Here is a 14006-nt window from a genome sequence, read left to right as displayed (position 1 = left end):
AAACGAACCCACAGCCTTCTGCGGCTTCGGGCTCAGGCGGTGAGTCAACTGTTACACCACACGCAGGAACACTATTGAATTGCTTAAAATCTTTCTTAGATTCATGGGCGGGTGGGGAAATGGCTTCACCTCAGTTTGGGAGAGTGTGGACGTGTGAGAAAGGCCAGGGGTTACAAGGTAGGGCCGTGGGCCCAACGCCGGATAGCGAAGTGGGGTTATCTGTGTCTGAAACTAGTAAGGAGTCGGGGGACAAGGTAGGTATTGGGGGCGAAATTACCGACGCTGCGCGGCAAAACGTGCACGTGTCTTTTTCGGGCCCATTAGGTTGTCATCTGAAAATGGACATCAAGGAGAAAATTTGGAAGGGTGAGTTTGTGGAGGTTTTTTCCTTGCTCCCGCTGGAGGAGTTCTTAGACATGAAGGAGGAGGACAAGAAGGACGCAAAGAAGGAGGAGGAGGAGAAAAAGCGTAGGTATCGGAAGATTCCTAAAACGTTTGGGAACTGGCTGCGGGCCTTCTGTATCCTGGCCAGCGTGATAGGGGAAAAGTCGCCGGATAAATGCTCCCAATTGTTTTGCTACCTAGATGGGATTGGGGAAGCGTACCGGACCTATGGCGGGGTCGCCTGGTGGCGGTACGACGAGCAGTTTCGCCAGAGGTTAGCGGCGAATCCCAGCATGCGGTGGGATCAAATGGACCTTCCCCTCTGGATGCGGCTCATGATGGCGCAAAAGGCTGCGCCCTTTCAAGGGACGGCCGGTGCGGCCCCTGGGGGACCTGCATCGGCCGGGCAAAAGAAAGGCTTCTGTTGGCTCTTTAACGAGGGCCAATGTAAGTGGGGTGCGTCGTGCCGGTTTAAGCACGAGTGCTCAGGTTGTGGGGGTGCACACGGAGCCAGCCGGTGTTTTAAGCGAGGTAAGTCTGCACCAGGAGCGGGAGCCGTTGGAGCGTCGGCCCCCTCCGCTGCCGCGGGGGGCAACCCCGGTGAAAGTAGGCGAGATGCTGCCGTGGCTAAAACAGTACGGTAACCGTCAGGACGCTGAATTCTTATGGCACGGCTTTACGGAGGGTTTTTCTATACCGTTTCAGAGTAGGGATGTGGGGAGGTTATGCAGTAATCTCAAGTCGGTGGGTGAACACCCGGGAGTTGTGAGGGACAAGTTGCTGAAGGAGGTGCAACTGGGTAGGATGGCTGGGCCGTTCGAGGCTCCGCCGCTGCCTGACTTGAGGGTATCCCCGCTGGGGGTAGTCCCCAAGAAGGAGGCGGGTATGTTTAGGTTGATTCATCATTTATCATTCCCGAAAGGGGCGTCAGTAAATGATGATATCGATGAGGCCCTGTGCTCCGTATCGTATGCATCATTCGACCATGCTGTCGAGTTGGTTCGGAGAGCAGGGCGAGGGGCTTTGATGGCGAAGGTGGATGTGGAGGCAGCATCCCGGCTCCTTCCTATCCACCCAGACTGTCACCATTTGTTAGGGTGCCTTTTTGAGGGTAAGTTTTTCGTGGACCTGTGCCTACCCATGGGTTGCTCCATTTCGTGTGCGTATTTTGAAAAGTTTAGCACGTTCCTGGAGTGGGTAGTGCGCAGGGAATCGGGCGGGGGTACGGTGGTCCATTACTTGGACGACTTTCTGTGTGTGGGCCCGGCTGGGTCCGACAGATGTGCCCAAATACTGCGGGTGTTCCAGAGGTTAGCCCAACAGTTTGGGATTCCTCTGGCCGAGGACAAGACAGTGGGCCCGACCGAGTGTCTGAGTTTTTTAGGGCTGGAAATCGACTCGGTCGTGGGGGAATGTAGGCTGCCGGAGGAGAAGTTGAGGGTGCTCCGCCAGCAGGTGCACGCGATAAAGGGCGCTAGGAAAGTTACGCTGCGGGGACTGCAGTCCTTGCTCGGCAGCCTTAATTTCGCTTGTAAGGTGATCCCTATGGGAAGAGTTTTTTGTAGATTGCTGGCTAGGGCTACCTGTGGGGTCCGTCTGCCGAGTCATTACATCAGGGTGTCGGTTGGTATGAGAGAGGACTTGGACATATGGGACCGCTTCCTCACTGAGTTTAACGGACGGGTGTTTTTCAGGGATGTGATGAAGGCATCTGGCGAAGCCGGGCTGTTTACGGACGCCTCGGGGAGCGTTGGCTTTGGGGCTTACCTTGGGGGCAAGTGGTGTGCCGAGGTTTGGCCTGAGGCTTGGTCCGAGAGCCCCTTGATTCGGAACCTCGCCTTTTTGGAGCTTTTTCCAGTTGTGGTAGCGGTGTCACTATGGGGCGAGGAGCTCAGGGACAAGAAAGTTATCTTCCACTCTGATAATATGGCAGTGGTACAGGTAATTAACAGTCTATCGGCTTCGTCCCTGCCAGTGGTTAGGTTGTTGCGGCAGCTAGTGCTCTTGTGTATGTCTTGGAACATTGTCTTCCGGGCGCGGCACGTGCCGGGCCTGCTGAATGTGGTCGCTGACGCTCTGTCTCGTTCACAGTGGGTGCGGTTCCGGGAAGCAGCGCCGGACGCACAAGCGACAGGGCAGGCATGCCCGGAGGAGATGTGGCGGCTCGGGACGTTGTGCTTGGGCGATACATAAGGAGCTCACTGGCGCCGGGACTTGGACCGCTTATACTAAGGTTTGGTGTGAATGGGAGGAAATGTTGTCCCAGGCGGGAGCAGGCGATTCTGCAGCGGGTAGGTTGGACACGCTGTTGTGGCTTCTTTGCAGGTTGGTGGCAGGTGGGTCATCCCCTTCTAGGGTGGAACGCTACATGTCTGCGTTAGCCTTCCTGTTCAAGTTTAACGGGTGGGAAGACCTGACCAAACATTTCTTGGTAAAGCAAACTTTGAAGGGTTTCAAGAAGGGCAGGAGGTCTGTGGATACGAGGAGGCCTGTGTCCTTTGCCACCCTTCAAGGGTTGGTGGGGTTGTTGAACGAAGTGTGTAGTTCGGCATTTGAAGTAACTTTGTTCTCTGTGGCTTTCGTGTGGGCTTTCTTTGGGGCTTTTCGTATTGGCGAATTGGTGAGCGCCAATAGGTCGGGGGCATCGGGCCTCCGGTATGAGGATGTGGCTATAGAACAGGACAAGGTCGTGATTTGGCTCCGGCGCTCGAAGACGGACGTCTTCGGAAAAGGTAAGAATGTTGTCCTGTCCTCACTACCAGGGTACCCGGTGTGCCCGGTTGCGTGTGGGGACGTGTTTTTACGGGTTCGCCCGCAGGTTGGTGGTTGCTTCCTGATTCATGAGGATGGGAAGGCGCTGTCGCGCTTTCAGTTCTTGCGAGTCTTCCGCATGGGGTTGACGAGATTGGGCTTGCAGCCCGGACAATTTGGTACGCACTCCTTCCGTATCGGGGCTGCGACTGAGGCGGCGCGGCTCGGGCTGGGGGAGGAGCGGATAAAGCAGATTGGGAGATGGGAATCCATCAGGTTCCGTGCATATGTAAGGCCGGAAAGGTTGGTGTGAATGGAATGTTGTGGATGTGGGAAAAGGGTGCTCTGCCGGTTAACTGAATTTGTTTCCTTTCAGGCTTGGTCGCTTGGCTGGTGGGTCACTCGTTTGTCTACTGGGCGGAGAAGAGGGCCGCAGTTCGGAGACAAGGCACACAACTGGGTTTTCTTCTGGACACAGTGGACCTTCGGTGGTTTGGTTTTAGGGGTTTCAGCTGGCAGAGTATAAGTGGTGAAATTTTTGGGATGTTGTCCAAGGGGTTTGCCCCGGATATACTGTTGATTCACGGTGGGGGCAATGACTTAGGTTTGGTCCCCCAGAAGGTGTTGGTCAGGAGAATGAAGAGGGACCTGGACAGGGTGAGGGCTCTGGTCCCAGGAGTTACAATAGTTTGGTCTGAAATGGTGCCGCGGTTGAACTGGAGGCATGCCAGGGACCCGGCGGCTGTGGCACGTTGCCGTGGTAAAGTAAATAAGGCCATGTCTGTCTTTATTAGGAGACTAGGGGGGGTCCCAGTGAGGCACTTTGAATTGGAGGGCGGGTTGCCCGGTTATTTTAGGCGGGATGGTGTGCACCTGTCTGATGTGGGGTGTGATCTACTAAACTTAGGATTCCAGGAGGGTATTTCCAAAGCCCTATTTATGTGTGGTGGGGGTCGCTCGAGACATTAAGGGGTCAAGTCTCTTGCTATGGCGGGATAGGGCTTGGGTAATTGGAAGGTAGGAGGAGTATAAATTGGTTAGGCTGGATTAAACTGGAGTGTGAAATGGTTTGTGGGTTCGAGCTCATCGGTGGCTCCGAACCAGGTGGTGTAGGGGGGTCTCGGTACACCCCTACAGTTTAAAAAGTTATGGATATGGGGCCTCTTTGGTAGGCCATATGTTATGTGTTAATTGGTTATTTATAATGTTATTTATTGTTATTGGCGGGGTCATTGCCGGGGGTAATTTATGTACGGTGGGGGGTGGAGGTATATTTACTTTTGTGGCAATGACCCCAATTTGTTACCTTGTTTATAATAATAAATAAAGCTGTGGACTTTTTTATTCCAACAGAAATACGGTGTCTGTAAGTTATTGGGGGGTTTGGGGTAAACAGCGCACCTGCCGAATAATCGACTGTGCGCATGTCATGTAGCCCATGGAACAGCGCAGTCAGGGGAGTGGGCCTTGACAGAGCCAGGAGTAGGCAGGGGAGTAACCAGTTAAAGGGGTGTGGTTATTGGTAAATGGGGGTTGGACTATAGGAGTATATTAAGCGGCCATTTTATGACCAAGGGACATTTTAACTAAACTGACACTTACCTGGTAATTGTCCCTCCCACCCTCCCTATTGTTTTGGAGTTCCCGTTTGGTCACAGCGGCGGGATAGGGCTTGGGTAATTGGAAGGTAGGAGGAGTATAAATTGGTTAGGCTGGATTAAACTGGAGTGTGAAATGGTTTGTGGGTTCGAGCTCATCGGTGGCTCCGAACCAGGTGGTGTAGGGGGGTCTCGGTACACCCCTACAGTTTAAAAAGTTATGGATATGGGGCCTCTTTGGTAGGCCATATGTTATGTGTTAATTGGTTATTTATAATGTTATTTATTGTTATTGGCGGGGTCATTGCCGGGGGTAATTTATGTACGGTGGGGGGTGGAGGTATATTTACTTTTGTGGCAATGACCCCAATTTGTTACCTTGTTTATAATAATAAATAAAGCTGTGGACTTTTTTATTCCAACAGAAATACGGTGTCTGTAAGTTATTGGGGGGTTTGGGGTAAACAGCGCACCTGCCGAATAATCGACTGTGCGCATGTCATGCTATACCCGGTAAAAATTTAATGAAAGGAAAATGAAGAAGTGAAATTACAATGTTATGTTACCCAAGCAGTGGGGGTGGGCTCTAAGTAGCATGAGAAACATTGTTTTTTTATGAATTGACTTTAAGAAATTCTCACTGCCAACTAACCCATAAAATACGTCCTAATAACTATAATGCTTAGCTTGCCAGTAACAAATCTGCCAGAGGTGGCAACTTCACGGGATATGAAATACCAATATGAATTTCTCATCATACAAAACATGTAACTAAAAATGTCAGAATCCTGCATATAATGCAACCAAATACTTGTTTAAGAGAAAAAGGGCCTGGCAACAGTGATATTTACCGAACATTGTTACCCAAACTTGTTTAACCAAAACTACTGGTTGTGCGCAGCCGGCCCCAGGCAGGTACAGCAGTCCAAGAGTTCGATTCCTGTCACCTACACCATGATCGGGACCCCCTTTCCCATCACTTGGCACTCAAGCCACCTCTTCTTCAGGCACTGACCAAGGCAAATGTTGCCAAATCTAAGCTGTGACAATAACTAGCACCACATATGTTCTAATAATGCAGATTCCCTGTCTACGTTACAACACAGACACATTTAGAAACAAGCTATTTCACTCTCATTTCATGTCAGCAGTGAAGAGATTAAACATACACTGTTACACAACTAATTCAAATGCATTTTTTTTTTTTTTAAACAACCCACAACAGAACGCAAGCGAATACCAAGAACAGTACAAGAAATCAAATTCAAATGCAAAGTTTGGCACTCAAATATTTTATTTAGAAATTTTCACTTCTTGTCCCTGTAAAGTAAGGCCTTTATCAATGACAGTTTACTAAAAGGCCACAGTCATATATCACGTATTTCAAAGTGATTTCCTCTCCTAAGGCACCATGTGCACACCGGCTTCAGATACAGAGCAATTTACAATCTGGTGATATGTAAAAAAAAATAGAGGGCTTCATTTCAAAGCTAGACCCACTCTATCAATGCTTCACACATACTGAAAAAACCAAAACACTGGAATATCTGTTATAATGGCTTAGACAGGCCGTACCGGTATAAATAATAGATAGCACGTTTCAGCCACTAATGTGTAACAAATGCCAGCTGCCATGCTTTCATGCCAGAGTCATGAATCTGCATAGTTTAGCTTTAGAACACGGTGTGTTTAATTCTCACGGCTTTGTTTTACCCGACACAGGTACACCAAACGTCTGTCTAATATAAACAGACAGCGTGTTGTTTGCTCTGTCCCCGGGAATTGAAAATGCATGGAGCTAAAATTGTCGCTATGTTACAAATCACTATCTTCAGGTCACACACAGATATATACTCCCAGACAAAAACACACAGATGCATACGACAATGAGCATACACACACATAGATACATAAGCATACGCACCTTTTTCTGAAATATGTACATATTAATACACTCTTTAAGCACTCTCTTAAAATTAAATAAAAAATAAATTCCTGGCAATTCTTACTTTATACAGTCTTAATGAGCACAGAAAGGTCACTGAAGTGGCCAACAGGTTGCAAACCATTGTAGGTTCAGCAGCAGCATGAACTGTAAGCTAAAGTGAATGAGGGCACTAAAGCGGACAGGGCTTCCCAAACTTTTATGGGCCGGTACCCATTTTTTAAAACGGTTATTTTTCAAGACCCACTTTCTTTTAATGCATATTTTAAAAATGATCATCATGCCAATCCGCTTTAGAGGTATACAATTGGCACACCATGGCAATCAGCTTTAGAGGCATACAATTGGCACATCATGGCAATCAGCTTTAGAGGCATGCAATTGGCACATCATGGCAATCACTTTAAGATGCATAAACTTGGAACATCACAGCAATCAGTTTTAGATGCATACAATTGGCACACCAGGGCAATCAGTTTTAGATGCATACAATTGGCACACCAGGGCAATCAGTTTTAGATGCATACAATTGGCACACCAGGGCAATCAGTTTTAGATGCATACAATTGGCATATCATGGCAGTTTTAGAGGCAGAAACTTTGCGTGTCTTGGCAGTTTTAGAGGCATAATTTGGGTATCATGGCAGTTCTTGAGGCAGCAACTTGGCATATCATGGCAATCAGTTTTAGAGGCATACAACTGCTTACTCACAGACTCAGCCAGAATCAGAAGTGCTGTGTCCCGCTCTTTCATCCAGGCACCTCATGTTGATTATCCCAGTGGTGGAACTAAGGTAGAGCGGGCCCTGGTGCAAGTATGTTTTCTGTGAACCCCTCTAGTGCAAGTGTGGCCAAAAGGTATATCCCCATCTGTCGGAGAACTTCAACAATGCTATACCAGCTGGGGATCTACCATTTGCCCATAGTAGGGCATCTGTGACAATGCTTATATATACTAAGTGTGTCACTTCCAATGTGGTGTTGCACCGGCATGAGACTTCAAGGGATGTAAAACTGTCATGGCCAGATCCTTATGACAGGTGATGGCCTGACCACTCTGGTGTCCTGTAGCAAACCTTTTACAAATACCTCTAGGGCCTAGAAAGGGAGCCGTCTATGAGGTGGAGCCCAGAGGGCCTTCGTGTCTGTCTGGTAAATCAGGGTTATATTTGTGATCAGTGTTTGAGCATTTGAATGCACGCATGTTTTTGTATTAAGTATATTATTTGTATGTACTGTTGCCATAGGAATGTAGTGGTGTACTTGTGTGTAATGTTTGCGTCTGAATGCAGGGGTGTTTGTATGTAGTGTTGGACTTTAAATGTAGGTGTGCTTTTTTGTGTAGTGTTGGTGTTTGAAGGAAGGGGTGATTGTATATAATTTTAGTGTTTTAGTACAGGGGTGTGTTTGTATGTAATATTTGTGTGCTTGTGTAGTAGATGCAGTGTGTGTATATTGTGTGTATAAAAAATACATATACACAATGTGTATTTGAATGTAAGCATGTTTTTGCATGGAGTATGTGTGTGAATGTTGGTGTGTGAATGCAGGTGTGCAGTTGTGTGCAGTGTGTACACTTCTACACACATTGAAACACATACACACATACAGAGACACAGACACACAAATACACCTAGTTTCTCACACATAGATACACAGACACTCATGTACACAGATACACACTGACACAATAGACACAGACACACAAGGACACACAAATGCACAAACACTGACATAAAAGGACACACGGATACACACACACAGAGACAGGAGGTGAGGGTGACAGTGTGTGGGGGAGGTGAGGGTGACAGTGTGGGGTGGCAGTTTGAAAAAGGGTTGCCGTGTGGGGCAAGTTGGGAAAAGGTTGCAGTGTGGGGGGTTGGTGAGAAAGGGTTATAGTGTCGGGGCAGGGGAAGAAGGAGCTACAGTGTGGGGGGGGGGCAGGGTGAGAAAGGGTTACAGTGTGGTGAGGGGGACAGAGTTTGAAGGGATAACAGTGTGAGGGGCAGGGTGAGAAAGGATTAAAGTGGAGGGTGCAGCGTGAGAAAGGGTTACAGTGTGTGGGCAAGGTGAGAAAGGGTTACAATGTGGGGGGCAGGATGAGCAAGAGCTTCAGTGGGGGATGCAGGGTGAGAACTGGTTACAGAGTGAGGAGGGGGGGCAGAGTGAGATGGGGTTACAGTGGGGGGGGGCAGGGTGAAAAAGAGTAACAGTGGAGGGGCAGGGTGAAAAAGGGTTACAGTGGAGGGGCAGGGTGAGAAAGGGTTGCAGTGGGAGAAAAGGCTACAGTGGGCAGGCAGGGGGAGAAAGGGCTACAGTGGGGAGGCATAGTGAGAATGGGTTATAGTGTGGGTAGAGGGCAGGGTGAGAAAAAGTTACAATGTGGGGAGGGGGCAGGGAGAGAAGGGGTTACAGTTTGGGAAGGGGGCATGATGAGAGTGGGTTACAGTGTGGAGAGGGGGGCAGGGAGAGAAGAGGTTACAGTGTGGGGGTGGACAGGGGGGTGGACTGTGTCCTAGCTTTATTTTTAATTGAATAAATTCCCTGGTGGTCCAGTGTCTCTCCCTGGTGGTCCAGTGGGTTAACTCTTCGGTCTGTAGCTCCGCCGGGTGCAGAGCGGCAGACCGTGTGATAAGAGGTCTCACGAGCATCCAGAGTGTTGCCATGGTAACGCTCTGGGTGCTCGCAAGACCTCTATCACACGGTCTGCCGCTCTGCACCTGACAGAGCTGCAGACCGCAGGTCGTGGGTTCTCTTGGGCAGACTGATGGAGGGGCCCAGCGGCATAGACGGCAAGCCGCTGGGCCCCCGCCTAGTGTCGGGCCCACGGTCACGGACCAAGGGCCCAACTAATCAGTCTACCTGATAGTCTCCGGTGGCCCTGGAGGCGCGGGTTAGTCCACTGGGAATCAGCCGGCGACCCACCAGTGGGTCACGACCCACACTTTGGGAAACCCTGAAATAGAAGATTGAGAATGTAAGATGGAATCCTCCACCACCCAAAGAATGGTCCCTGGTTCTGCCCTTTTTGTGCTTATTATAATTATTATATTTTATAAAGCACAAACATTTTCTGCAGCACTGTGCAGAAGATGGACAAACATAGAAGTAGTTCTAACATGACAAGTCAGGCATACAGGACCAAAATGTGACTCACAGTAGCTTACAGTATAAAGGAGTTGATTTTTGTCAGGGATAAGCTTTAGAAGCATTACAAATCTTTTTCCAGATAATTTCTTAAAGGAAAAGAGACATAGCAGAAACTCTATAATTTCTGCAAATAGTTTCAAGAACCCCCTTTAAATAAAAAGAGAGAGATTAAGATACTTCATTCATGTTTATGAGACTCTGAGTGACATTGACCTTTAACCCCTTAAGGACACATGACATGTGTGACATGTCATGATTCCCTTTTATTCCAGGAGTTTGGTCCTTAAGGGGTTAAAGGGACACTATTGGCATGTTTTCATGGCAGGGTTAAAACTGCCTCCAATGGCTGTTTTCCAAAGGCGCTTCCTGCATTTTCACAAAGTTTAAATCGCTTTGCATGAGGGCGTCCAGTGTCTTTAAATTCCCCATAGGAAAGCATTGATTCAATGCTTTGCTATGGGAAAGGTCTAATGTGCGTGTGGCACTCGGCACGCATGCACATTTGGTTCGTGTGACATAGCTGGAAGAAGAGACAATGCCATTTCCGAGCAAACTCAGAGCTGGAATTAAGGTAAGTATTAAAAGAGTTTTTAGCTCTTTCGACACCGGGCAGGGAGGGCCGCAGAGGCAGAGGGACACTATAGCGTTAGGAATTCAGTTTTGTATTCCTAACGCTAAAGCGTTCCTTTTTTGACTGCCATGTGAAAGAAAATAATGAGATCTGGGAAGAATTAAACCAAGTACTGTCCTATCCCGCGATAAATGATCTACAAACAGAATGCATCAACAGCTGTAACGAGAGGCTGTCAGTCCTGGCACGAGATGACTGGCTGCAAAACAAACACAATGAACTTTCACAGTTCTTCAACAGCTTGGAACTGCTTTCAATGTCTTCCAAAGGGTAAATCCACCAACCTGGAAACATGTAGAACTGACAAAGGAAAGGCACATCGAAGGCCAAAACAGCTAACGTGGAAAAAATTCTCCAACATTGCAATTTTTACAGTGTAATTCTTTGGCTTCAAATTTGCAATTTTCTTAAACCTCTACTGTTTTTTATACCAGTTAAGACAAATCATGTACATATATGTATAAAGAATATATATTTAAAGAAGGTAGCATAACACATAAAACATAACAAAAAAATAAATAAAAAAAAAAGAAATCCCGGTAGTGTGCACCTGGTTAAAATCACCTGTCCCACATCGGCCAAGGATGGCTGCTAAAATGTTTGACATGGAAGGGTTGTTGTGTTACATGGTGGATGAGAAGATGGAGACTTATTCAGTTTACATTGATTTGCAAAGCAAACGAAAATGCACAAATGAATGCACATTCTCACGATATAAAATATTGTACGAATTCTGTACCTTTCAAGTGTGATATTTTACAAACACATTACCTATATGTTACTTTGGTATGTGGCCTGTCCTTTTTTCCCCCTTCGATAGGTGTCAGTCTATTTTGCTAAACTTATTTTTTGTAATTTTTATATTATTTTGTTTAATAAAGGGCTTTTTGTAAATTACCTACATTATATGTTTCATCGTTGGAGTGTAAAAAACACATTTGCTTCATGGAAAGTTGAAAATGAAGGGAATTTTGTTTGGAAATTATGGTTTAATAGTCTGCTCTATATTTTTGGGGAGCGGCAGAAGGTGCCTATTTTTCTCTTGAGCAGACACAGAACCTATTTCAAAACCTGCGGACAGATTTCTATTACTTCTCACTAATGGTATCCATCCAACCAAATAAAGCATGATAAATTCTGCCAAAGAAGAAAGATCGTAGACCTACCTAAATGTTTGTCAAACAATTACTGATTCATGTTAGTCAATATTAATATGTGTGCAACCAAGAAATCTCTGCTTGTTGGTTTCAGTCCTGATACAACGACTGAAACGTTGACTTATGTGTTCTTTTGGAGATTTGTAGTTTGATTGGGATTTGCACCAAGGCAAGGAACAAGACGGGAGAGTAGGTGCCAGGCCCATGGTGAAGGTATTTTTTTATTTATGATATAATTTTATATTTTAATATTTTGAAAAGAAAAAAATTATCTGAAAAGTTTATCCGAAAATATTAAACAGTTTGAAAAGGTTATCCAAAATTATTAACCAACATTAGAAAATGGGTAAAGAAGCAAAAACAGGGGTGAACATTTATATAAGGCACTGTATTTGCAAACAAGAATATTTGTATTATGAAACTACAACCATATTTGCTGTTCAGTTAACTTAAAACCTGAATGAGCCAACTCAAAATCTGAGTAAATCAGATAAGTTTCTTATCCAGTTAAAGGTAAAACATTCTTATTATAAATTAAACAAAATTACAAACAAATAAAACATAGTGTACACCACATTATTGTAGCCCATTGCACAAACCGGCTGACATTTGCAGCTGACGGCTGAATTACTGTTCCAAGTGTTTGTTTATAACTAGAAATGTTCTCAAAATGAGGATTTACAATCTGTGAAAAGCTGAATATGTTTCAAGAGACAATATATAAAATAAAAGTAGATCAGATAAGTTTAATAGTTAGTCTACTGGATTATGGAAAAAAAATATTATTTTCTGTAGAAGAACCAATTAAAGATTAGATGTCAAGGGAATTGGTTTCAAATCATATGAAATATTCAGCACGATTACGCATGGAAACACCGGAGAAGAAGACAAAAGGGCGCATTTTAAATATCATTCTTCCCAGTTTGTGTATAATTGTTTACAGAAACAATGTCTTTGGCAAATAACACAAAAATATCTGTCTCCAGCAGTGGAATTGAACTGATATTTTGTAATGCGATAGGAAAAAGGCCAAGTTTGATCACAACATTTTAATTAAATTATATTGTGATCTCTGCTACTACTGGATTTAGTTGCATTATGTGTAATGGATTTATTGATGATGTTGCATGTATTAAAGAAATACATTATAAATTACCTACTTAGCTATTAAGTATCTTGGGGTGTAAATAAACAAGGGAGCTCTTTGCCAAGTCACTAGTCCAAGTCGTTGCTGCACTCACTATGCAGTCTGCATAAAGCTCGTCTGGCAGTATGGAGCCCCTAAAAATGGTCCCAGCTGACATAGGGGAGCCCTAGGTATAAACTGAAACTTGTGACTCATTAAAGCGAGCAGGGATTCAACACCAAAACGCTAGGACGTGTCATAACAACGTTAAAGTCTAGTATAGTTAGCATGTAATGACACATCCTAATGTCATGATGTGGTCAAAGGCGATGGACATTCACCATACTCATTGTCAATTCTCATGAATGATGACTATATATATATAACAATGTAACTTGCAGGTATAACTGACGTTACACTTACACTTGTGGATGTGACGGCCTCCTGAACACTTGCGATGATGAAATCTTTTGTTATCTTGCGAGTCGGCAACTCGTTAAAGAGTGAATTGATCAAGGCAACTTTTGCTGCATCTCTCCGCGCTTCTGCTCGACTGGAACAGCACTGGAAAGAAGACGTTATTATTAGAGTCTAACAATTTAAGATTTATATAAACCCAATCAGAGATCATTATGAAGAAAAGGGAATTTTGATTTCTGTCAATAATTCTAATGATTAGTATTCGTAAATGTATACATGATGGAATGGGCACTATTGTACATCACACAAAATGCTAGAAAGACAATATTACAAATGCAAACCACTAGTTTGACATGTTTTCCAAATCCACGGTGTGGCGGGACCGCTGCATAACCGTGAATTGCCCTCTCATATTTGTAGATATACTCCCCTGAAATGTGTATTTCCCCTTTGTGATTTTTCCCCTTTTGTAATTTTTACACTAAACCATGCAAATTGCTTTTCAACCACACCCGGGAGCTCTGGCGCATGGAGCCCTATGCGCCGGACCACCCATAATCTCTATTTAGAATGTGTGGTTTGAATGTTCATACCTCGCTAACGTGTGAAAACCACAGACAGCAAGGGAAACAAGCGGCGCGTGCTTCCCCTGGGTGGCTGCCGTTTCGTATCACCGAACACCCACCGGGGGAGCATTTGTATCATGAACCGGCCTGCACGCACTGTCTTCACCCGCACCCGCTCCCAACGGAGCTATAATCACTCCCTACCCCTTCTATCTGCCCCGTGGCTGCCCAGGAGAGCGTTCTCTCAAGTGGTTACCAGCATGGGGATATCCACCAGA

The 14006-nt window shown here is 45.7% G+C and overlaps 1 protein-coding gene across 1 annotated transcript in view; it reads right to left on the bottom strand.

Moving 5' to 3' along the window:
* LIX1 (limb and CNS expressed 1) overlaps positions 1-14006 on the bottom strand; it is a 139407-nt gene that overhangs the window by 67036 nt on the left and 58365 nt on the right. The window contains exon 3 of the mRNA XM_063456745.1: positions 13166-13306. Coding sequence (XP_063312815.1) covers positions 13166-13306 — 141 coding nt within the window. The remainder of the gene's footprint in view (positions 1-13165; positions 13307-14006) is intronic.

Source organism: Pelobates fuscus, chromosome 5 (assembly GCF_036172605.1).
Source record: "Pelobates fuscus isolate aPelFus1 chromosome 5, aPelFus1.pri, whole genome shotgun sequence".
NCBI classification, from domain to species: domain Eukaryota; kingdom Metazoa; phylum Chordata; class Amphibia; order Anura; family Pelobatidae; genus Pelobates; species Pelobates fuscus.
This window is presented reverse-complemented; position numbering and strand designations above follow the sequence as displayed.